At 38.7% G+C, this 24,616-nt stretch overlaps 4 protein-coding genes and 1 non-coding gene across 9 annotated transcripts; all 5 read right to left on the bottom strand.

Moving 5' to 3' along the window:
• Positions 1–579: 579 nt before the first annotated feature.
• Positions 580–14,315, bottom strand: LOC114722394 (AP2-like ethylene-responsive transcription factor AIL1). Of its 4 annotated transcripts, none has more exons than XM_028908426.1 (10): positions 3,970–4,733; positions 3,707–3,867; positions 3,249–3,610; positions 2,925–3,007; positions 2,708–2,716; positions 2,469–2,557; positions 2,252–2,325; positions 2,065–2,115; positions 1,860–1,936; positions 580–1,449 (listed from the first exon to the last, which is right to left on the bottom strand). In XM_028908426.1, the coding sequence occupies exons 1-10, from the start codon at positions 4,277–4,279 to the stop codon at positions 863–865; spliced, it is 1,803 nt and encodes a 600-aa protein (XP_028764259.1). In that variant the 5' UTR covers positions 4,280–4,733; the 3' UTR covers positions 580–862. The 4 variants fall into 4 exon arrangements, with proteins under 4 accessions (XP_028764259.1, XP_028764258.1, XP_028764256.1 ...); XM_028908425.1 differs by adding an exon at positions 14,306–14,315 and having other exon boundaries at positions 581–1,449; positions 3,249–3,867; positions 3,970–4,333; XM_028908423.1 differs by having other exon boundaries at positions 581–1,449; positions 3,249–3,867; positions 3,970–4,732.
• On the bottom strand, positions 7,741–8,583 carry LOC114722395 (NADPH-dependent 1-acyldihydroxyacetone phosphate reductase-like). Its single transcript, XM_028908428.1, has one exon. The coding sequence runs from the start codon at positions 8,581–8,583 to the stop codon at positions 7,741–7,743; it is 843 nt and encodes a 280-aa protein (XP_028764261.1).
• On the bottom strand, positions 11,496–14,069 carry LOC114722396 (thioredoxin-like protein AAED1, chloroplastic). The gene is made up of 7 exons (XM_028908429.1): positions 13,658–14,069; positions 13,046–13,092; positions 12,843–12,957; positions 12,200–12,244; positions 12,054–12,113; positions 11,863–11,958; positions 11,496–11,748 (listed from the first exon to the last, which is right to left on the bottom strand). The coding sequence occupies exons 1-7, from the start codon at positions 13,952–13,954 to the stop codon at positions 11,629–11,631; spliced, it is 780 nt and encodes a 259-aa protein (XP_028764262.1). The 5' UTR covers positions 13,955–14,069; the 3' UTR covers positions 11,496–11,628.
• Positions 14,316–15,095: 780 nt separating the features above from the next.
• LOC114722383 (thioredoxin-like protein AAED1, chloroplastic) lies at positions 15,096–18,725 on the bottom strand. Of its 2 annotated transcripts, none has more exons than XM_028908410.1 (7): positions 17,639–18,720; positions 16,822–16,868; positions 16,606–16,720; positions 15,938–15,982; positions 15,792–15,851; positions 15,596–15,691; positions 15,096–15,499 (listed from the first exon to the last, which is right to left on the bottom strand). In XM_028908410.1, the coding sequence occupies exons 1-7, from the start codon at positions 17,942–17,944 to the stop codon at positions 15,380–15,382; spliced, it is 789 nt and encodes a 262-aa protein (XP_028764243.1). In that variant the 5' UTR covers positions 17,945–18,720; the 3' UTR covers positions 15,096–15,379. The 2 variants fall into 2 exon arrangements, with proteins under 2 accessions (XP_028764243.1, XP_028764244.1); XM_028908411.1 differs by having other exon boundaries at positions 15,440–15,517; positions 17,639–18,725.
• Positions 18,515–18,628, bottom strand: LOC114722430 (small nucleolar RNA snoR126). The gene has a single exon (XR_003738157.1). It is a non-coding gene; the product is annotated as a small nucleolar RNA snoR126 (small nucleolar RNA).
• Positions 18,726–24,616: the final 5,891 nt, after the last annotated feature.

Below are 24,616 nucleotides of genomic sequence, written 5' to 3'. Positions count from 1 at the left end.
CTCTTCATCTCGTTATCTTCTTCCCTCTTTTACATGGCCACAAGAAGAGGAAAAAGAAACGATAGCTCTGGCGCGAACCCAGAGTTTCATGGATTTCACATGGGTATAGGATAAGATTGCCAATTTGACGACCAACATCATTAGAAACGCAGAGTGCTTTGGAAGATGTGAAAGGTTTTCCAACAGGATGGCCTTCCGTAACACACAGGGCGAAATGCTGGGGAGAAAAATGACACGGGTCATTGAGTCACTAATCAGATCACTAAAGTCCTTTTGACGGAACCTGATTTCGCACTCAATTGCTATTGTTTTGAATTAGATAAAGGGAATATGCCTCCTTTAGACAAAGTTTCATGGCAAAGGGAATAAGTAATGATGACCATGGACGTGGAGAGCTGGTAGCCATGACATCACATCTTCTATTTTTTAGGTCAAAGGATTCCTATTTTTTGTCAAAATAAAAGATAGATAGTTATCGACATATGGATAGATCATATCATCATGGCGTTACGTTGGGTTATTGAAACACACTGAACTGGTTTCTGTACGTAAAAGGACCCAACATGGTTGGATATTTTGATTAGGAGCGTCCACATGTTTCCTTAATCATTTTGTCCTTTTTTTGGTCATATGAGTTTTCTATAGCATTGCCGTTTTTCATCAATGACAATTCCACAAAATTTGGCAGGAAGGATTTGAAATTTTGGTAACTCTTTAATCGGAGGAAGCTATAAAGTAAGAACAAAACCTGTGAATAAGACGCCCTTCCCCACTAATTTCACCTACAAGAAGGTCACTGAATCTTCCTTCGTGTATATTGTTCATGCAAAATGCTTCTCAATTTAAAAAAGAACCGGACTAATCAAGCATCTGTCCATGCAGCAAAAACTGGCACATGAGGCAATGAAAGTGGAGGCCTCAAGCTTGTCACTAACGAAGGCGTTTCACTGAGAACTGGCAAGCTTGTTTTATCAGGGCTAACTTTACGTGAGCTGCTCAAGCTTGACACTAATGATGAAGGATTTGAGACGTGCGTTCCCATATTGGTCGGGTCATCTACTTGATGGATCATGTTATCTAAAGGCACTGAGAAGGACTGAGTTCTATAAGTCTCAATTCTTGCTGGATTTTGGTCAAGTTCTGTCATCCACTGAGAACGATTGAACATATGCGTTCCCGGCTTCCACTCTGATGACTGGCCTTCGAAACTCTTGCGCATTGAAATCGCATCCTGGTTTTCAACATATGCTGTACCTATAGGGATGATAGCCCGATCGTTGCCACCATCTATCTCTTTGTTCCGCCTGGCTAGTTCGCCACTAAGAAGGTTACTGCTAGCCATGATTCTTTCCACATCATATCTCGTTATATCGAAGTTGGTCACCGCATTTACTCCACGGAACTTTATAGCAGCAATGTCATATGCCTCAGCTGCTTCCTCTTGGGTACCTAGAGTTTCATTTCAATCACATAAATAAACTTTCCTAGCATTTACATTTGGATTATATTTTTAAGGGAATAGGATTAAAGTTATGAGAATATATATATATATATGTATTCTTCTGCATTCTGAGTCAACAGCCTTATAAAAAGCTGAGTCTCGGGACTAGCTTCCAGCTCTCTATAATATTAAAGTGACTGCAGATCAGCTTTATTGTTGGCTGGAAAGATGAGCTCAAAGAGCTTAGAACACCATCAACACATCAATTACTAGCTTTTGTAAACAACACACGAAACAGCCTCTCAGTCTCCTCCTATTATTGGGAGCATGGTCCAAGAGGACAGGCCAAAAATGAAAATTATTGACAAGCAAAAAGAAAATAAAAGAAAATTAATCAGTGAAATTTGAAAGAACTCACTGAAGGTTCCAAGATATAGATCCTTGTTTCCAGCCACTCTGCCGATTCGAGCTTGCCACCGCCCATGTTGATGATGTCTGCTACCAAGTGAACAATGAGAAACCTCGGTTCAGAATTTAGAGAAAGCTGTCTTTCTTAAAGAAAGAATAGAAATCCTTTTACTCATTAAAACGTTACAGTATGCTACGTAGTTATTCGCAGAGACCTTGTTACTCCTCTGTACATGGAAGCACCTCTGGAGAATCCGCTGCTTTTCCTGAAAAGGGACAGGGCTGAGAGATGTTATGATCATCTAACATGAATATTAATTCAAGATGCTAACGATATGCTCTTTAAATAATAATAACAATAATCTTCAAGATGATGCGATGGTTATAACAAAGGTTTAATACCTCCGCAAGTGAGCCACGTATTCCTGTCTGGTCATGTTCTTCATTTCCTCAAGTTCATTTTGATAATTTTCCAACTGTCAAAAAAAAACCGACGGGAAAAAAGGGGGGGGTAAACTATTATAAGATCATAATTGCATATCAGTAGCAGTTACTGAAATTGGTTTCGTTAGTAGATTACAAGCATGGAAGAGAAAAGGCAGAAGTAGTTAATTATTACTGGGAAATTGATATGAGTGGAGGGTCCCCAATACTTGAGTGCAGCCAGGTCATAAGCTCTCGCAGCTTTTTCTTCCATATCATAACCCCCTGTAATCAAATAATATTTGGATCCACTTGCATAAACATTACTTTTCCTTTTTTGCCAGCATCATAGACAAAAAAACAATGCAAATATGTCTACATAATCTACTAAGCTTTGAGAATTATACTTCAGCAGAAAACGTCGAGAAAGCATACCTAGATAAACTGAGATGCGTCGTTTATTTGAGTCGTATCCCCAGGGAAGCAAAGAATATAAAAACAGTGAGTGAGACATGACAAGAAAAAAATCAGAGCTTTTCAGGTGAACATCGATAGATATGGATGACCAAGCACATCATGGAAACAAACAAACAAACAACAAAAGGCCAAAAAAAAAAAAGCTACTCGCTTGATACATTTTCATTTTCCATACCTTGCCTTCCTTTCCTGCTTTGACCCTCTTTCTTGCAACTGTTGTCCCAAAGATGAGCTTCGTATCTACCAGTCCATCTATGTCTGATAAATTAAAACCCTTTAGACATATAAAGAAATTGAACTGAAATTACGAAATAAAGAAAAATGAGTTTAAGTGGGTCGAGCAGGGTCACGCGCGAGGCAGGACATACAATGTCAAGCAACTACACAAGCAAAGCTCTCAGGCAAATCAATGAACCATGCATGATATAGTTCAAACGTTTAGGTAAACTTTAATTTGATGTAACAGGGCACCACCGGTACAGGAGAAGAACTAACTAACCTTGTTACACCTCTGTATTGGGAGGTTCTTTGGCCAAAGGTATCTATGGATTTCCTGTGAATAATTTGCTTCTGGTCAAACTTTTCAGGTCCTCTTTTCTTTGTATCCACGCCAACAGAATCAATGACAGAAGGCGATGCTCTCTGTGAACTTGTGACACAGCTTGATTGTGAGCCAGAGCTCATGGACAAGCTCAGTGACTGCAAATCGCCATACGCCATTGATCCAATGGATCCAGACTCGCCACCATTGTTATCCTCTACGCTAACCATCATCTCTGACTCCGATGCATGACCAGCTGGGTTGATTCTCATGCCCCAGCCCTTCATTCCAGAAACTCCCTCCTCTGCAATACTTGGGACCTGGACATTACAGTCTGAAACCTCATTTTGTTTGGGCCCTTCTAACATCATTTCTTGACTTGTGAAGCCAGAATAGTATGTTGCGAAAGGCTGAACCTGAACGTCTTGGCCTTGTTCGACGCGGTTTACATAGTTTGGGTTGTTGAGTTCTCGGCGTGAGGATTGGTTGGCGAAAGTCATGCTGTCTAAGCTCAAGGTCCCCATTGTTGAGCTGCCCAAGAAATTCTCGAGTTTCGGGGCTGAAGTCGATACCATTCCTGCACATGTTCAATAAGCAGGGGAAAAAAAAAAAAGTCAAGAGACACCACACGAAAGAAATGAAGTGTAGAACAAAACTTGTGGCAGAAGTTTGAATTAACCTTGAGGTTGTGACTGCATTAGATAGAGAGAGCCGTCAGATTTCAGGGGCATGACAGGAAGAGATGAATAGAAGGCGGCATTTTCACCTTCAAGAGCACCATAATAAATGCCATAATTAGGAGGAAGGGGCATGGAGTGATAGAAGCTCGCCGGAACTGCATCTGCAGCGGCAGAGGAAGGCCGTGTAACTTGTTTGCCTTGTTGATCATTACAGTGGGAAGGAACATCTAGATTCATGTGAGGGGAGAGAGAGAAACCCAACCAGTTGTTTTCATGACCATGGGTGTCATCATTCTCCGCGGACTTCATCTTTCTCTGTCTCACTTGTTCACCTATTATTAGATAATAGATATTCTAGCCAAGCTGGTCTTAAGGCTAGGCAACTCAATCATGGGGAAATATATTTTCTCTGCTCTCTAGCTTTCCCTCCATTTGGAACGAGGATTTTTTTTTTTTGGTTAAGATATATATCTCTTGATTGTAGCAGAAGCGACCAAACCAAATCTAACCATCCAAATGATGAAATCTAACTCCTGAGAGCAACTGAATCCAAATGCTCTGTCCCCCCCTCTCTCTCTGGGGCTGGCTCTGTTAGAGGTCCGTATATATGTTTGTCTCTTTGGACAGTATTCTAAAGGGAAGAAAGCAGGTTCCTTTAAAATAAACAAAAAGAATGTGTTGCAGGAAGCTATGTTAGGCATCCTTCCCGCATTCCATGGGGATCCGTGTATGAGAAAGACCTGCTCTTTTGCTTTATCCTACGCTCCCACACCTTCTTCTTATCTTCTCTTCTTTTCTCCTTAAAAATAAACGTAACAAATAGTTCTTAAAACTTAAAAGCCCATTAAAGAATTAGCATCCAACAAAACCACAAGAACCACCGATACCTCCTGGATCCCCAAAAACACAGAAAGCAGGGCCCTTGTTTTGTCCTCAGGACAGAGCATCCAAGCAACTCGCCTTCCCACTTCAAGCTGGCCCGAGGAAAAGACTTCATAGTCCACCACACACTCTCTCTCTCTCTCTCTTTAAATTTACTGATTAGTGGGTGCACAGTATTGATGTACTCGAGCTTATTACTTTAGCTTTTAATGCCTCGCAGTAGCTGAGGACCTTGCTCAATTAGATTTTCACGGGCACAATACCATCTGTCCCTCCAGTCACCTCATTTCTGGACGCGTATACTCATCCCTCTGGACCTACGTAACCTTCCCTCTGAGGTCTACGCATCTGAATTCCACCCTCTCCCCTCGTCGTTTCACCATCCATCTTATGTAATCACCATCACCTCTCTTTTCCCATTATTCATTGCAAATTATCCGCAACTGTCTTCATTTCCGAAGTCTGCTTCTTAAATTAAATTTTTAAACTGCGGGGGAGAGAGTGTTTGACTTTTGTGTACGCTGTACAAAAGTTGAAAAAATGCGCACCAAAAGATAATGCCCCTTAAGCTTAAGACTCTCTCTTAAAAAAATAAAAATTATTATCGATGTGTCACTGTGTCAGCATGTTTCGAACATATCCTGACACTATATGATGATTTGTACAAAGATACATAGAGGGTCAAGGAAATATTCGTAGCTTCGGCTCATGCTCTGCTTCTTGACATCAGAGGAATATACAACGCAACGCCACCACAACCTACTTCAAGCGGAACGTGGTTTTTGGGTGCATGGAACCATACTTTTCATACTTTTCTTAAGGAAAAAGAGAAGGATATTTGCCATAATTTGTTTTCTATCGCAAAATTAGTGAAACTTGCAATAAAAAATTCATAAATTCGCTACGCAAATGTCAGAAAAATGCCCTAAATACTCTGCAAAAGCATGTGCAAAACAGTTTGCTGTGAGTTTTTAATGTCTATTGCTAGAGACTTTTCCGTTGCGAATTATTTGCCGGCGGTAGTTAGGCAAAAAAGAACTTATCCCTGTCTCTTTAAGAGGTATATATCATTTGCGATCATTCAAAAACTAATCAACCATCATCGTTATGATTGACTGAGCTCACCCCACGAAAGAGTTCATGGCTTCATGCACAGAGTAAAGGAGGACAGTGCTATCTTATAATTTATGCCTCTGGGGTAACTAGGCTCGGTGTTGCTTGGCGATAGCTGAGGTGCAATAAACAGTGTGAGATTTTTTCCTTTTTTTTTCTACTGTGGTTTTAGGATGGGCATGATTACGCCGGAACTTGGTCAACATTTGCATCAAGACAAAAAGCGAGAGACGGGAAGGGGATTCACCAAAAGCAAAATTGGAAATTAGCAAGCGGGTTATGTCGTTCTCGTATTAGCGTAATCATTATGGGAAAAACAAGTGTCTGTGACTGGAATGAAAACAATAATACAATGAACGGATGAATTTTATAGTGAGGGAGGGATGCAATTCCAATTAAGTAAAGATCGAACTCGGAAAAAGTTTTAATGGGTAAAGCTTGTTATATAGCCATGAGACGCAGTTTTTAATGTTAATGAGAGTGCCCTGATCTGGCGGCTGTCACGAATATAATATAAAGCAGCCTGCCACTTTTGAGATGGAGAGAAGAAAAGATGAAAAAATAAAACTTCTTACGCTTAGGGATGAACATTGCCCTCTTGATCAAAGTACATAATATTCCTGAAATGATTATGTGAAGGGCCCTTCACAAACATACTTTCGTTTGGTACATGCATTTTTTAATCATATTCACACTTGAATAATTAAAGCCTTAACCATTGTTTAATTAATTCCACTGCGATAAAGTTCTGGCTTTGCTTAGCCTCACTCCTGCAAATACGAGAATGCAAGATGGATTATACCCGAAAAAGCAAAAAGAAAAGGAAACAGAACCAATGATAACGGGATCGCTTCAGAGTCATTCGCCCCCATATTTGGAAGTATAAAAAACATTGAAATTTTGGGGAAAAAACACACCGTCAACAATTATTTATTTCTTTACTTTATACGTTGAACCCTATCGGCGTGTCTGATATTCCAAAATTCAAAAAGAACGAGAAAGGCATCGAGTTTGAACAATCTGGAGTTCCTTTCACTACAGTTTACAAAGCAGAGGAAGGAGGCATTTCTTTCCGACCCTACTCGAGGACTAGATGATAGATGATGAAAAGTGAGATGTTGGTCAGTAATATGTGAGCATTTTAAAAAATAGAAAGGGAAATTGAAATGGGTATTCTCTTTTGATCGGGGTCATCATTGGTTTTGCATGCAAATTTGGGTGACCAGGTTCATGGGGACAGGAATTCAAGAGGGAATGATTTGGCTGGAAAAACTAAAAAGAGATGGAGAATGGGGAGTTTGGAAGCGAAAGAGAGACGTGGCACAGAAGCAACAAAGAGAAAGAGAAGTCCTTTTTTGATTGTGGGTAATAATGAGAATATCCTCCACCTACCAAAGCACTTTGAGCCCAATAGCATGTTTGCCTTAATTAGTCTTCTCTTACTCTGCTTTTCCCATCTCTGCTTTCTTTTCATTTCACCCTTTCCTTTTGGCGTCGAAGACTACGTCGCTCTCCTTTTCTCACTATTTGACACCCCCCCCAAAAAAAAAGTCCTTACCTCCCAATCCAATAGCAACTAACCGTAATTCTTGATTATATCATTTCAGGCTATTCAAATCAGGCCATAATCATTCATTACCACCTCTTAACATCAAACCGCTTTATTCCAAACACCACACACATTATGAATAACTCGACTGTGTTTAGAATTTAAATTCATCATCGTTATATTTATTTGAGATTGTAGGGCTATCCAATCCTGCAATGGACACAAATCATGGAACGTTTTTGTTTAGGCCAAAGCGGTTGGAGAAAAAGAGGTCTCTCGCCCACAGCGGAGACCAAGAAAGCAAGGCGAACAAGCCAGTCATGTGACCAAACACAATTTGTCTAGGTGGCTTGGGACTCAAAACCTTCTTGGCAACATGTCTGGCAAATATTGCACCATCCATGGCTTTGTTACCCTGGGAAGCCCTTGCTCGTTCCGTTATAACATCCTTAAACTCCTTATAAAGCTTCCATTGGTAACTCCCCACTTTCTCCAAATTGGTGCTCCCCAAATTGGACCTGACGGCCCCAGGCAGAACCTGAACAACCTTAATCCCAAATGGCCTGAGCTCAAGACGTAAGCTATTAGACATGGCAATCACGGCAGCCTTGCTAGCACAGTAAGAGCCTGCCCACGGAGTAGACACTGTGCCCACAATACTCCCAACGTTCACTATGCTCCCACTTCTACGCAAAGCCATGTGGGGGACCACATGTTGCACCAACCTTATTTGCCCCAAAGTGTTGATTTCCCAGGCCTTCCTAATTGCATCTAGGGGCAGCTCAGCTAGAGGGCCTGTGCTACCTATCCCAGCGTTATTAATCAGAATGTCTATGCGTCCACACTTGGACAGCACAGTGTCCATGGCCGATCTCACGCTCTCATCACAACTCACATCGAGCTCGACTGTGTCTATGTTGTCTGACTTCAAATCCAACATGTCTTGCATCCTATGTGAGATGTCAGACGCGAAAACTTGACAATTTTGCCCTGCAAATGCCCTGCAGTACTCATATCCAATTCCACCCTTGGCACAGCCCGTCACTAGAACGATTTTGCGGTCACTCATATCTGTTTTTCTCCCCCTTATGATACACCTAATCAGTAATCGCCGATGACGAATCTCATCGTCTTGGTCTCTTATATGGAATTGCATAACAAGGATGTCGACTCGTTTATAATGAACGAGCCGTCTAGTTCTTGTTTATTGTTCAATTATATTGTTCCTCTCTGGTTTGCGTGGTTGGGGTGCAGAATATTCTTCGCATAGTGCACTTCTGATGTGTCTAGGGATTGGAAGTCATCGTCAGGCCGGCTACGAAGGAGTTGTTTTCCATGTGGCTTTAGTGGGAACGAGAACGATGTCATGCTGACACTTTCTACTTGGCTTTTGGTCACAAAGATGGCTCCACAAGGACAGGACATTATCAGCTTTAAGGGAAAGCTGCCGGGAAGATCATCTAATATGGAAATAGCACCATTCAGATTATTTCACGTTGATCAAGTTAAATTAAAAGCAAGCCTAAAATTTCCGTCCTCGGTTTTTATGCTGCGATTTCTTACCTTTGCTGGTAAACTCAATGCTCGGTCTTTATTCCATGAAAAACACGCATGCAAAACAAATGCGAAAAATAATGAACAGAGAAAGGGGAACTGGATGGATAGATAGCTACCTGTGGGATGACCACGTCTGGACCTGTTGAAAACCGTAGTGTGTGAGGATAGGGTCTGCATGCACTTTATCTTTTTAAGGGAAAGTATTTAAGTAAGCCTTTCATGGAACCCGATGGCATTTTTCCTGCATCTACTCTTAGCCTCATTACTGTCTTTTACAGTTTTGCTTGATTTTACCCTACGCCCAGCCAATTTCCTCTGTTTTTCAGGCATTAATGTTGCATGCCGTACCCTTGGATAAGAACCTCTTTATGACCCCCTTTAATTTCTTGTCTGCACCCTGCAACATTCAAAATTTCCTTTCCCTTTTCCTTTTTCACCCTCCCAATTTTCATTCAACTTATGCAACCCAATTTCCACCGGCAAGTTCCTTCTATTTTATCATTTAGTCTCATATTTAAGTTACTTTCACTCGCTGGTCAAAAAAGAAAAAAGTTACTTTCGCTCAAAATGCACTTGTTTAAGATGGGCAGAGATTCTGTACTCTGAGTCTGGCGTAGTGGAGTGTAGCTTCTAGCCCTGCAACGAAGACCTTACTTGATTGCCTTCACTGGGAAAGAAGAGCCCTTGGATACTGCAGGAGAGGGGGAAATAATTGACCCCATTTTTACTAAAGCCTACCTTTCAGTTAATATATTCACACTCCTAGAGATCCCTATATTGTCTGAAAGAGACTAAGGGCGAGAAAGTTCCATCAGATTTCAGAATATCCAATTGGTAGGGTGGTTAGTGGGGTTTAAAGTTCTCTACATTATTCCAAAGCTTCATACTTGATTGACAGGTCGAGACACCAATTAAAATTGTAATTAACTAAAATCTACATAGTACGATAAACTAATACATAATCTCTAACGCTTGTGTCATCAGCAACGAGATTGATAAACACATTTATTAGAATGAATTTTCTTTCAAACATTATCTGCAACTAAACATTGAACTAGTTTAAACTAATTTCTGATATATTTTTATCTCATTCTCCCATAATTCGGAATTAAAAATTCAAACTCCAAGTCCCCCCGGGGGAGGGGAGACGACACAAAGTTACAAATCAAAAATTAAATTTTAAAATATAAAGTAAAAATAAATTATTAATGGGAACAAGAGTGATGGTGTGGTAAATATTTTGATTCTTTTTTCCTGTTTTGCCATTGATTGTTGCCTCTGTCTAATCAGTAACAATAAATGATAATCCATCCCCGCATACTCAGGTTATCCGCTTCCGGACCTTTTTCTTTCCCCCTTCCATGAAATTAATGTACTTTCAATTTATTGTATGAGGTAAAAGCCATACCGTTTATATTATAATCTGTCAAAATTTTTATGTTATGTATATTTATATTGCCGTTAGCCCCTTCAACATTTCGGAATCAAAATACAAGCGTTGAGAGAATGTTGGTTTTCTTTAATTGGCTAATTATTAAAAAACTTTTGAATTATCAACATCAAAAAATAAATCTTTTAACAGTTTTGCTTTCACTCCTGCAGGAGTTGGTGACATGATAAAAGAAAATAAGAAAATTTCATGTGATATAAAAATTAATTTGACTTTTAATTTAATCCTAAATATAAAACCCTAATCTACTTTGTTTTTTGTATCTATCCATATATTTCAAAATAGTCCTCTTAGTAATAATTACACATGTTAAAGATTTTTATTAAATGATAATTCTAGCTAATACATATAATTAGTAGAAGTATTCTAAGAAAAACAACACCTATTTATTGTAAATACCTAACTTAACAAATTGTCTTAATTTACTGAAATTAGTTAACTAACTCTTATATTAAGAAGAGGATAGAATGAGCATAGAATATATAAGGCGACTCTTGTATCCTGAAAGAGATGATCAGCGGCTGCCAACAATTATAGGCAGTTTGACCGAGACTCAGCAATACTGTTTACTCCACCCTTCATTCCTTCACGCCAATATCTCATTTCACTCAGAGACATGTAAGGATTTGCACCATCTCAGAGAATAAATACACAAGACCCGTTTCTTGACGCGTGAAAAATCAAAGGCTTATTTTACGCTACGATTTTGCAATTTAAGAGACGACGCAAGCACCTAAAGAGTTTTGTTATGGCATATTAGATTTTACGCAATTCCCCTCCCCTTTCGGCACAGCCTAGTTGCGTGAAACCTGCTATTTGAATACGCACAACTCACTAGTCCCTATCTGGAATTCTCTCAAGTTCATAACAGTCTCCACCTCTAACCGAAAGAATCATAAAGTTCAAACTGCCAGATTCGTTCTTTGGTTATATCAAGCAATTAGGAAAAGAAAATGTCAAATTTGAACCCTGAATCCTAGGTCAACGTAGAAGTTCCCTAATATTATTATCTCAAATCGTTAGCCACTAGCTATCATCAGGTTATGTATATGACAATACGCAGTTGTAAGAAAAAAGTCTTCCAGTTATACAGTATAAGGTTTGTGATTATGCAGAAGGAGCCTTGCAGCAGACATCAAAAATATCATCCAAAGGAGCATGGTCACCTGTGCCTTCATCCTTCCTCGCATACAACAGCTGCCTTCCTTCGAATACCAACATTCCTCCCTGACATAAATTAATAACTTATCCATATAAGGCGGACTAAAAAACAAAAGCAAACCATTCAAGGGAATTAAGAACACAGCAAAGTTTGTTCTAGTCCGGTCCTACAATAGAAACCTGTTGCAAGACACCACTTATATCATCCGGGGTGGCTTCAATCGTATAGTTTTTCAATGCCTTCCGAAAAGTATCAGATCTTGAGAACACCTTTGCCTGAAATATCAACGTTTTGTTGGAAAGATACACGTATTAGACAACAACTCAACAGTCTCTTCAAATCGTATACTTCACAAAGGTCTGAAGTTTACACTGGCGGGGTTGAACAATGTACGACCAACTCCATAGTATAGGTCCAAAACATTATATGCCTGGAAGAGACAAGCATTTGTTAAAATAAAAATTCACAGAAAAATGAATCCTGATAGATGAGTGCTTAGAGTGCCAAACACATTACCTTGCGCTCAGGGTCCGCATATAGACAATCCATTGGAAATGGTAACTGAGCACAGGATATTAGGTCAATAAGAAAATATCAGTCTTGAGAGCAACGTGTCCATGACGACATGAAATTATCAAATACTAAGCATGATGCTTGAAGAACACTTAACAAAATTAAATTCTTTATGGATACTAGCCAATCACCAACACCTAGCTAGCGTGTTCAGATGCTACAACTAAACTAATCAGGGCCGTGATTTACAGGCATGAAAAATCCTTATAAGCTTCAACAATAAACAGGAAACTCAAATGTCAGCAGTTATTTTAATGACAAAAATAACTGGAAATGCAATAAATTGGGATGCGACTGGTTATTACTTATAATTAATTCTCGAATCCAATCCCCAATTCCGACAGAAGCAACGGTGAACTCTTAATCTTGTCATTGTCTATGGTTTTCATAGTTCAAGCATTTTCAGAACACCACTAAATCCTTTATAGGATTACGAGCAAAGTCTTCCAACCATAATTTCAGCCACTCATGAAAAAGGGTCAACACCTCCCATTCAAAATTAAAAAAAGGGTCTCTTTTGCTTCTTATAGCGTGAATTATTGCCAGCAATATGTTGCAATGATAGATTATGGGAGAGAGAAATTACTCGTTCAGCAAGTATACGAGCTTTATTGGGAGTGCCAACACCCACTGCAATTAATTTCACACCAACTGAATCGAACCTTGATTTGTATTCCTTCAGGGTTGAAGCTAATTCCCAACTACCAACAAGCACAAGTGTAGAAAAGTCGTAATAACTAGCTTCACAGAAACAAGACTTAACGATGGCCAAAGATGAAGATCAGTTACCAGCAAACGCATCCGAAATGCCTTAGGAGGGCCACAACAGCTAGTCCCTAGGAAGAATTTAAGAGCGGGTACCAAAAAGTTATTGCAGAATAACAGAGATTTAGGTCTCAATATTTAGAAGAGAACATATCCACTCAACTTGCTAATTATGTTTTAGAAACATTAATCATGAATTGAAGGTGATGGCAAAGCTTCTGTATATGACTAAACTGATGTATGGTAATACTAAAAACAATCAAATATGCTAGATTCATATTTTGATTGCCAGAGTTATAATGTTATATTTGTATCAGTCTTTTATCATGAGAAGTGGACTTTTGACCGGGTTGTCTGAATAATTATTTTCGAACTTCAACATGAATAATGAACTTCGGGGAGGTCCGCCAAAAAGAAAAATAACAAGCTTTGGGCAGATTTCACCTGCGTTACATAATCATCTATATCGGACGTAATGTTGGCACACAAAACAAAGTTACTTGGCAGAGTTCAATCAAGAAAGCAATTTTTGACGATGCAAATTTTTCAATGACAAATCCCCGCTGATTATCCAAAAAATCGAATGTTAGATTAGGAGGACACAGAAGGAGTAGAAACTGGGCTAAAGATACCGACCTCATTCTGATCCCAGAGATCCTTGAACATCACTGGCTCACCAGCAGCAGTGAAAATGGTGACATCACCAAGACTCTCGGCAATGTTTGGTGTGTATAGCGAGGTGGAGGCTGAAGCTCTTGCAACTAGACGCGCTTTTCCACCAACAACAGCGGAACCACTTTTTTCAGGGAAGTAAGTTGGTACGCACGAACTAGGAGTTGAAACAGAGAAACAAGGGGGAAAGACCCCAGAAGACACGAGGGGTCGAACCGGTGGTCGCAGAGACACTAAATTTTGAGCAAATGTCAAAACCATGTCGGTCTGAAAAATTTGGTATTCTCCAGAGCATAGACAAGTTGTGCCACGGAGCGAAGCGAAGTGGCGTGAGCGTGAGGCCCTCCCGTAATTCCCATATCCCAAAAATTTGGCAGGAAGACTGATCAAAACGTGTGAACAGCAACTCTTTCAGTCAGCATCCACCTCCCAGACGTGTACGGTGTAAGATGGATCACCGTCATCTTTTTTTTTTTTTTTGCATAGTGCACCCAGTATCCTGTGCCAGTCACAGGACACGGAAACTTAATGGGCCAGATTAATCAAGGTTTAAGACATGACAGGAGTTATTAAGATTGACGTCCCTAGTCCTAACATACTGCATTCCCACACATCAACTTGAGACCCGTAATTAAATGGAAACGGCTCTTACCAATCGATTCAACCCTCACGGTTACCGTCATCCTTTTTTCAGGGGCATAAAGTCTAATATCTTTCTTTTCTTTAAAATTTGTATTTATAAAATATAAGGAAACTAATAGAACTCAGAAATGTGGCGCCATTTTATTGTATTCCTGTTCAGCCGAGTAATAATTATGTTTGTTTCATTAATTATTAATTTAATTATGTTTGTTTGATTAATTATTGATTTCATAGTTTAGCTCGTCATAAATACACACAAATATTAGGTATGTTTATGCAGTATTTTATAATTTAGATGATAGTTGTGCCTTTCACTAGGATTAGGGTGTTGTTTGATCGCCATTACTAGCAGAGTCGCATCTCGCATGCATTACTTGAAAAGTTCAACTGTTGAAAGGTGTGATATGCAGATATCTTCTGACCAGTCGTGAAAATTACATCCATGTCCAGACAATGGGTTCCTTCGGAGCTCTTGGTATTGCACCGCCCTTTGGTAATTTCATCCTTCACTGTCTTTTTTCATTCATGTTTACTCATTTGCCGTAACATATTTTTCAGGCTCAATTCAGATTAGGAACGAGTACTTGGCGAGCTCTCCCAATGAACCAAGCAATCAACCTTCCCATGATGTCCCAAAACGGATCCGACCATACGCCATTAACTTGAATTCCAAGTTTGATTGACGTTATTTCCTGGAAGGCTCGTGCACTTCTTCATATGGTTTACGTTCTATGGATATTCTTTTTATTTGGAAATCATAAACTCAATGCAGTATAATGATTCCTGCCTTTATTTACATTTTATGTACCAGTCATGCTTGAAAAAAGATTGCATTTGACAATTATACAGCCAGTCTTTAACAGGCTATATATTTGACAACTCATATTTTCTACGAAAAGGAATTCCTTTAACAATGGGGCATTCGAAAAGCTACACAACATAAAGGCCCATGCAGCGAGGCGCATGGGTTCAAAATTGCCGGCGAGAAATCCCACCGCGTGTAGGCGCAGATGAAGGAAGGCATAACAATCAGTGGAACAGAGCTCAGGCAACAGGAGCAGTGCAGCAGACAATAAGAACATCATTCAATGGGGCATGGTCGCCTGTGCCTTCGTCCTTCCTCGCATACAACAACTGCTTCCCTTTGAATACAAACATTCCCCCCTGCCATCAAATTAACAATTGATAAAGCCATGACAGCAATTATCAACACAACTAATTCCGTTCTGGTCCTTCTATGCCAGACATGGATTAACAAACCTGTTGTAGCACGCCGCTTCTATCATCCGGAGTGGCTTCAATCGAATAGTTCTTTACTGCTTCTCGCAAAGCATCAAATCTCGACAATACCTTTGCCTGCAATATCATAGTTCAAGGTGAACATATATGTATATTTATAAGGCAACCCAATGATCCTTTTGAAGTATGTACTACATAGAAGAAGTCTGAGGTTTACACTGGCTGGGTTGAAGAATGTGCGGCCAAAACCATAGTATAGTCCGAAAAGATTATATGCCTGAAAGAAGGAAGCATTTATTACTCCAAATTCACTTAGAGATGAGCCCTAAAGGTTGAGAATTCAATGTGCTATACGCATGGTACCTTGCACTCAGGATCCGCATAAAGACAGTCCATTGGGAATGGCAGCTGAAAAAGAATATCAAGTCATCAAAAATTCAAAATATAGCAGCTTTGAGTATTGACATTAGGAACATATCCATAACAACATTACACAAATTGTCACTTACGAAGGTCTCTCAATCTAACAGAAATGATGAAGGGATTAGTTAAAAGACATTTAATTATTGAGATCCAAATTCTACACCAATCCAGTGTCAAAGAGGGGGCACTTATTATAGTTTGTGATATAAATAGTATGACTTCAATGAAATAAGTGTGGGCAAGCATTTGAACCATAATGCATTAAAGACTAAGCAAGAGTGCATGGCCCTAGCTCAGATCTTTCTTTTTTCTTTTTCTTTTTTCTTTTTTTTTGGTTCAACCCCTACCTCAGAGATCACTCCAACAAATATCATCGCTTGATACCATCCTGTCACCAATATCCACCTAGTTCGATATGATGCCACAAATAAAATAGCAGGCATGCCATTTCCAAAGCTTAAAAATGCTATCGTCTCCAATTCTAATGGGAGATAAAATTCAATGCCATCGCGCCTAATTCTCATAGTTCAAGCATGTTCAGAATATCAATAATGAATTATTGGTGGACGTCAAAAAGAAAGATCAACAGAAAGAATTCAAAGAGATACTCGTTCGGCTAGGATTCGAGCTTTATTGGGAGCACCAACGCCCACTGCAATTAGCTTCACACCAGCTGAATCGAACTTTGATTTGTATTCTTTTAAGGTTGAAGCTAATTCCCAGCTAAGAACAATATGCACAAGGGTAGAGAGTCAAATTAACAAGCTTTATGGGGCTAAAAAAGGGGGGCTTCATGGTTTTGGCCCGAGGTGAAGATAAGTTACCAGCAAGGGCATCCGAAGTGCCTTAAGAGGGCCACGACGGCTATTCCCTGAAAAATTCAAGGGGAAGAACAAACCGTTATTGCACAGTAACCGATTTTGAGGTTTGTAAAATTTAGAAAACAGTACATTCCATCGAGCTGCTGGCTCTGGTTTTCATTCATTTATATGTGAACAAGTTAATGTGTCACATTAACGACAATAATCATCAAATTTGCCGGATGCATTTTTGAATTTCCAGCGATGTCATTTTCTTTTTGTATCAGAATTTTCATTTTGGGAAGAGAGCCTTGTTAGGATTAACGATGAGGTATTATTTTCTGACTGCATGGGTGTTTGGCAACCCTCAAAAATGTTTCTCATATTTACTTCATAAACTGTGAAAACACTTCTAAAACCATAACTTGGTTTCTATCTAGCGACTATTTCGCGGTACAAACTCACATCAGACAGGAGCCACCAGCTAGCATTGCAGGCCATTATTCAATATTACAAATTTTGGTCCCCAGTATCAAAAGCTAACAAATTGTAAGAATCCTCATGCATCGGGTTCACTGTTTAATATATTCAACAATTTTATATATATATATATTTTTACAAGGCAAGAAAACTTGATTTAGACGCTCATGGTGGATGAATTAGCTAAAGCCATGTCATCCTGCAATCGGTTTATACAGTCCAGAGGGGGTTCAACAATCATATTTTAAAGTTTGATAATTCCTGACTGACCCTCGCACGAAACCAAAGCTAAGACAACTAAGCATTCTATCAACCATGGGCGAAAAAGAGAGGGAGCATACACGGAACGAACGGTGCTGACCTCGTTTTGATCCCAGAGATCTTTGAACATGACGGGTTCGCCGGCAGCAGTGAATATGCTAACATCCCCTACATCCTCCGCAATATTGGCACTGTATTGCGAGGTCGAAGCTCTCGCAACCATACGGTTTGTTCCTCCAACCACATCTGAACCCCTGTGGTGAGAAAGATACCTAGCTGCAGCTAAGGAAGCACGTGATTTACGAGGCGAGGTTGCAAAACAATGAGAAGAGACAGTAGCGGAAGGAAGAGATGGCTGAATCAATGGCGGCGACCGTAGAAAGGTTTGCGCAGATGTTAAGACCATGGTGAGATCAATCGAATCAACCTAAACCCTAGAGTTGGAAGATAATCGTTATTTCAAGGTGCTGAGGAGCGCAATGGAAACTCAGAAATTTCCTTCTTTGTGGGTTGTGGCGTCAAACGGTCCAACGATTCGTGAAAGTAACGATAACCACGTAGGCCCTATATTAATCTTTTAATTTTTCCGGCAAGATAAAGAATTAAAATTTTTAAATTTTTCACTTGCGAGATTAGGAAGGGACCCCCAAACTTAATTTGGGGAAAACATGAGACTCCCGCCACACATCTTTTGATTGGAACTTGGATAATTCTTCAAACCCATTATTAAACTGTTTTTCCCCGTGTTTTCAAATTGCTGGCCTGTTTCATTCAATTGTTAAGGTGAAATTGATCATTGCAAAAACAATTTTTGTCAGTCAAAAGAAAGAAAGAAAGAAAAACACTCTTTTTGTTAGCCACGGAATATGGCGTCCCCAAACTGCTAACATGAAAATAATCAAAGAAAACCTTGTTCCACAATCATCGCAGCGCGACACCAGTAAAGAATTAGAAGATTCAAACTGAATGCGAAGAGGAGGCTCAGACACGCACAAACGCGGTCATCACAAAGCAAAAGATTTTTGCTCTGGAATTTGGTCCTTTACCCGAAATCCAAATCTGAATCGAGAAATTTCGGTCATCCCAGCCTCGGCTCTAACAATCCCGAACAAAGACAATCTTCGATCCAGAACAGAATCAAATTTAAGGCAAAAGAATCACTAATTCATCGAAAATTCATTCAGTTTTTTGGACTGACATCAAAAATTCATAACTCAGTATAACAGAATCAGAAAAAAGGATAGGGAATGAGAGGAAGGAGACATCGTAGATGGGTGAACTGACAAAGTGTTCGTCATTTTCATCCTCAAACAGAAAACCCTAAAAATACGACTCACTTTATAGGCTCAGGCCACCCGTGAAGTGGCCGGATTAATACGAAGTCAGAAATGTTTGGGCCACCCCGAGGTTAAGCCCATGACCGCGACGGAATTAGTCTCATTAGGCATCCCTTGATGGGCTGAAAGCATGGGCTTGACGATTTTTGTACCAAAAAACAAAAGAAAGCATGGGCTTTAGCTTCAATTTTTCACTCTCGAGACTCAAGTCTCAACTCCAGAATATTCCCTCACATAACTTTAGTTTGAAGTTCTGAAATAAACAAGTTTAATAAATGTTGGGCTAAGTTAAGAAAGATATGATCATCCTTGAGTCTTGCAGTCGGAATTTTATGACACAAAAGGAAAAAATCACAAGTTGTTTGACTATATAATGAAAAGTTAACTGTGAATTAATAAACTTTGGGAGTGAATAAATTTTCACTCGATAGTTAAACATGTTTGGATTTGAATTTCAAGATGCGTTCTTATGTATCTGGCAACCACAGATGACAACAGAATCAAATTCAGTCATGCTAATAGTTTAAAGTCCTAATTCCCATTAGGTGTTAGAAAAATACAGGGTTGCATGATGGAGAAGGAAGCCTCTTTAAATGAGCAAACATGATGGGGTCTTTGACATTTCAAGCAGAACAAGGGCACACCGTGCGAGCCCCACTCTTGTCAAGTTACTAAATACTAACATAACTTGCTACACAAGTTGAATTGTCACTTCACACTCCTAATTTGCCACAATCTAGGAAAGGGATGAAATGTTTAGATACTCTAAAAGTATTCATGAAAAGCACCTAGAACTTACAAGTTTTTTTCTCCTCTTATACGTTTTAGAAGTTTATTTTATAACACTTTTGTTCTAAACCGTTGTCTATTGTTAAATTTAACCGTTAAAAATACTAGTTAAACCATATAATTTGATAGCAAAACTTAACAGCGAATAGCGATTAGGGTATTTTTGTTACGAAAATAAATTTTCAAAGCATATAAGAGGAAAAAAAAATTCAAACACTGAATACTCTTTTGTAAATATTTTCAAAGTACTTAGGCACCTCATTTCATTTTGGAAAAGTATAACACCCCCGCATAAGATTTTAATTGGGGATTTTGTCTTTGTCTGCTTTTGCAATTGAATGCCACCACCAATCCACCATCAATGCTCTCTCAAATTCCAATCAAAGAACAAAGTCATCAATTCCAAAATGTTCGGGTTTTAAATTTTGCTCCTCAGTGACCATAATAAAATGTTATCCAATAATTAAAAGTATGCCTTTTTCTTTTTTGCAACGAAGGAGGGGCGAAATTGAAATTAAAATTTTAAAAAATTATTTATGACAGCTTCGCTTTATATGGAGGACCAAACATGGCTTTTAGAATCCTTATGATCAGGATCAGAATAGTAATTAGCATCCTTCCTCTTCACGCCTCACCTAAGATGATTCTACGGTTAGGGAGTGCAAAGGACGCAGGGTATATTTTGACTAGCCCTTTATGCACAGGAGACCTAAGACCGGAGCATGATGAATCCAAGAAGAAAGGTGCATTGAAGCGCAAGCATAGCGTTTTCTTGGGAGGACAAGCTTGGAGTTCCAAAAGCCCTTCCCAACTGTACAGGATCAGAAGAAGCCGTTCCTTGGAAATCATGTTCCATAGCATCACAACCAAGACAAATGACAACAGCAACTGAGAATCATTTGGACGAGAGCTCAAACAAAACGCTACCAAGTGAAGAAATGAAGATTCCCCCGCCTCCTTGTCGGCCTTCTCAACCGCCTCCTCGCAGAAGCACTTTCTGGGAGGGCTTCAGGAGGCAACCAGACCCCTTTCTGGAGGCTTACAAGGAGTGTACCAAAACTCCAACACTCGACACCAAGACGGGCGTTGGGTTTAATTCCAAAACAAGCAATACCAGAGTTAGTTTTTCATGCAAGAGTTCCACTGATGCAAGGGAAGATCATTTTCTGAAGCCATGTACGCCCCCTCCCCTTTCACATCCCTCTTTTAGTACTAATACATTAATGAACCGCATTGGATCGATTACATCAGTTCTCGGTCTCGTAGCACCCCATTTTGACTTGATTGTTCTAGGTTATCTTCCGTTTTCGTTTCACCATCCTGTGTTGCAACTGCTGAATAAATAAGTATTTTGCAAGAGTTAATCACCGCCGCAATCTTGTACTGATAGGAAACTGTGACTTTAATTGTCCGACCACTAACTGACGAGTTTCTTTTTCCTCAGTCAAGTCTCATCGTCGCCGTATTTAATGAAAAATAAGATATCCCTCCCAACCAGCTTTTCACTCAAATGGGCTTTGTTTGGGTTGAAATTGGCACAGTGCTGATAACAAGCCCGAAGGTAAAATATGATGGTAGGGCTAAGCAGGCAGTCCAACCCACGACCCTGAAATGCAGGAACTTAGCCCATGCACATGGGCTCCTTGGAACGCACGGGAACGAAGCGTACTTTAGCCTTTTAATGGGGAAATCAATAATGGTGGCCTTTTGATGTGACAAATTCAGAAGCTCATTAAACTCCCTTCGAACTTGGAAATTAGATTCATTCATAGAGAGAGGAATCGGTTTGCGGATTTCCTTGTTAAAGAAGGCTTGTCTCATAGTCCTTTGTTAGATTCTTGTCCTCCTGTTCTTCATACGTTAGTGGCTACTTTTTTCTTTTTTTGGTACAAGCGTTAGTGGCTAATGAGTGTATGGGATTTAAGAGGTTACTTGATAAAATCAAATCACGATTTAGAGAATAGTTTCTCAAGAATAAATTTTGTGAAAAATGATTTTGATAAAGTGAGTATGTTTGAATAGTTGTTATCGGAAACACTTTTTATATATGCAAATTACTAAAAAAAGAATAAGCTAATATGATAATTACATAAAACATAGATTTTATAATATATTTTAATTGGAAGAAATAAGATTGTTAATATATTTTTTACCAACATAATTAATAATATATAAGATAATATAATTAATAAATAATTAATATGTATATATATTTATAAGATATAAGATTAAATATGTTTATAAAAAAATTAAAGAGTGTTACAGTCATATTATTGTTGAGATCTACTCTGATAGGTATAATCACACTCTCCAATTTGAGTCAAAAGTAGAATGGATTTACTTCTCTCGAAACTATCGTTTTGAGTTTCAAAACCATAGTTTTAGTCCAAACCATAATTTCAGATAATTTATGTATGTTTGGATGATTTTTTCCCCATACCATTGTTTGGCCTGCTATCCATCGTTTAGTTGTTAGTGTTGGGCTCTGCCGCCCTCTTGCGTATCCCCCCCGGGGGGGAAGAAGTGTACTTGAGCCAGAAAAAACGTGTGGAGAGCCCATGACTTCAAAAAGAAGCAGCTGGCAGATTTGATTTCTGTCCCACCTTTGAGTTGAATTGTCAATTGTACATGATCCAGATTTTATTATGTTTTTGTAATTCTAATAACCTTTTATCACAATAAAAAATGAATGAAAATATTTTTTTAGTATAAAGTTTAAAAGATAGGGGGAAAAAAGCAAAATAAGTTGCACACATGGACCCATTCACAAAATTGTTGTCATTTGCTTATTAATTATTGTCAAACCCAATGCTAATATTCCTGTTTGCAATTTTTTTTTTTATTTCTAAGGTCTTTTTTGAGATTTTTCCTAAAAGGTACTGTTACAGGTAAAAAGGAAAAAAAATATATCACCAGCCATAGTCCATGGATGTCATGACAGCTGCTAGAGAAAATGATTGTGCTGGGGGTCAATTATATTCCTTCTCATTTTCGTGCTCGTCAATTCCATGTTTAATCCAGTCTCTGTTCTCCCCTATCTCGGTATATCATCATTCCTTCAGCAGCCGTGGACTTTACTCGCAGTTTCTTATTACAGCTGGTTTTTTTCAATGCGCAGCCCTACGTGCCGTTTTCCAAAAGGGGAAAGAAGAAGAAGAAGAAGAAGAAGAATTCATGCAATTATAAGTATAATATTCCTTCAATCCTTAATGTAAGACCTAATTTGAATTTAATATTGGTCTTATATGTAACTATTTCAGAAGTTCATCAACTTCTTCTCAAATGAACCCTATTGATATTTATTTGACAATAATTAAGTATGAAAAAGAAAGAGGAAATTAAAAAAGATGATTATAGTGTTTTAAAAAAATATATCATATTAACTAATTTAACTAACATACTTAATATATTATAATTAGTTAATTAGATCTTACATTGAGAATCGAAATATTACTGCCATTTTATCATTCCATTGAATGGATGGATCCCGAGAGAAACAAGGGAGGGAGTGAACGTTATGCGAATCTACTGTTCTCCAAAAGGTAATTCACAGCCAGAGGAAACACATGGCATGTTTTGCCAACGTTGTCGTATACAAGACTTTGGTCTACTGAATAGCTTACAAGCACACCGTTTTGTGCCACAAAGAAAATTGAATGAGGAGAGGCACACATGGAGACGTAGGTTAATGAATTTGATGATTGAAAACATCACCGTCATGATGTGATTTATTAACATTCTGAGCTTGTTCTTATTTTCTAGCTAGGCATGACCCACCACCTCTTTATCGATTAATCGAAAGGGTGTTACGAGCTAAGAGAAAGGGAGCTGCGAGGAAGCTGAGTAGGAAAGGGATGTTTGATTCCAAATTCAATTAGTTTCACAATTGACGACACAGTACACTTCCATTACCTGCTTCTGATCTATGCGTGTTCTAATCTCCTTGGACACTCATATTAAACAAACCTAACCATATTATATAGAAAATTTTGAATTAATTACTATGTCATGAAATGGACCTCAATATATTTTTTAACATGACATGAGAAATTACTCACAGCGGAAGGAAAAAGAAAAACTCTTTGTATGGAAAGTCAAGAAATTGGCAATTAACAGACTTTAGTAATTAAAAAGTTAAAAAAATATATATTCTAAGAAAGTTTTTCACCGAGCGGCGGATAGTGAGGTACTCATTAGTCACTGTTCCGTTCAATAGTAAAGCAACTAGTCAAATTAATCTTTAGATTGAATTCACCTTTCACGTGCAACATCATACCATTGAGACTAGGGCCGGAACAGGGATTTGCTATGGCGCATATACAATTGAAAGGGCACATAAAATAATTGAGAGGATAAGAAGCATTGAAATATAAAAATTAATTGGCGAGATGGATTAATCAGAATGACAAAGGAGAGATAAACATGGGATGAATGATTAATTAGGCTTGATGAGTGGATTAGATTAAGATGAATAAGATGAATCAAGATTATGGTGCAATAACTTTATACTCCTATGAGAGTAGAAGAAGATAATAATACTCCTCCGGTCCTAATTATAAGACCCAATTGACTTATTTGAAGAGATTAAGGAAGTAAGTTAAGTTGGTTATTTATAATAAATAAGTGTTGTCATTCCTAAAATATCCTTGCTAATTAAGTATATTGACTAAAACTATCATTATTAGAAGGATTATCTTGGAAAAAAATGCATAAATATAAGAGAGAAAATGGATTGGGTCTTATAATTAGGACCAAATAAAAAGTCAAATTGGGTCTTATAATAAGGACCGGAGGAGTATAATGATATCTTCGTTTTGCTGGCTGCGCTGCTCTGTGTTGACTTTATTGGAGAGAATATTATGGGATTGACGAGAATCGTCTTGAAAGGAAGATCCAGGAATGAAGGAGGACATAAATAAGAAACAATAATGAGGAATTAGTAAGGCGTAATG

Source organism: Neltuma alba, unplaced genomic scaffold (assembly GCF_004799145.2).
Source record: "Neltuma alba isolate B1F8T4 unplaced genomic scaffold, ASM479914v2 tig00012092_pilon, whole genome shotgun sequence".
Lineage (NCBI taxonomy): Eukaryota > Viridiplantae > Streptophyta > Magnoliopsida > Fabales > Fabaceae > Neltuma > Neltuma alba.
Note: the sequence above shows the minus strand (reverse complement) of the source record. Positions and strands in the feature narration are given on the sequence as shown.

What these genes read in the sequence shown, in the direction of transcription:
- LOC114722394 (XM_028908425.1), bottom strand. Translation starts at nt 4,279, where the DNA reads ATGAAGTCCGCGGAGAATGATGACACCCATGGTCATGAAAACAACTGG. An exon ending in AATGCAGTCACAACCTCAAG is followed by an intron (nt 3,868 to 3,969) that starts GTTAATTCAAAC and finishes GAACATGTGCAG; the next exon opens with GAATGGTATCGACTTCAGCC. An exon ending in TACGTGGCTCACTTGCGGAG is followed by an intron (nt 2,116 to 2,251) that starts GTATTAAACCTT and finishes GTCCCTTTTCAG; the next exon opens with GAAAAGCAGCGGATTCTCCA.
- LOC114722395 (XM_028908428.1), bottom strand. Translation starts at nt 8,583, where the DNA reads ATGAGTGACCGCAAAATCGTTCTAGTGACGGGCTGTGCCAAGGGTGGA.
- LOC114722396 (XM_028908429.1), bottom strand. Translation starts at nt 13,954, where the DNA reads ATGGTTTTGACATTTGCTCAAAATTTAGTGTCTCTGCGACCACCGGTT. An exon ending in ATCTCTGGGATCAGAATGAG is followed by an intron (nt 13,093 to 13,657) that starts GTCGGTATCTTT and finishes AATTCTTCCTAG; the next exon opens with GGACTAGCTGTTGTGGCCCT. An exon ending in TAAGTGGTGTCTTGCAACAG is followed by an intron (nt 11,749 to 11,862) that starts GTTTCTATTGTA and finishes AATTTATGTCAG; the next exon opens with GGAGGAATGTTGGTATTCGA.
- LOC114722383 (XM_028908410.1), bottom strand. Translation starts at nt 17,944, where the DNA reads ATGGTCTTAACATCTGCGCAAACCTTTCTACGGTCGCCGCCATTGATT. An exon ending in CACTTCGGATGCCCTTGCTG is followed by an intron (nt 16,721 to 16,821) that starts GTAACTTATCTT and finishes TATTGTTCTTAG; the next exon opens with CTGGGAATTAGCTTCAACCT. An exon ending in GAAGCGGCGTGCTACAACAG is followed by an intron (nt 15,500 to 15,595) that starts GTTTGTTAATCC and finishes ATTTGATGGCAG; the next exon opens with GGGGGAATGTTTGTATTCAA.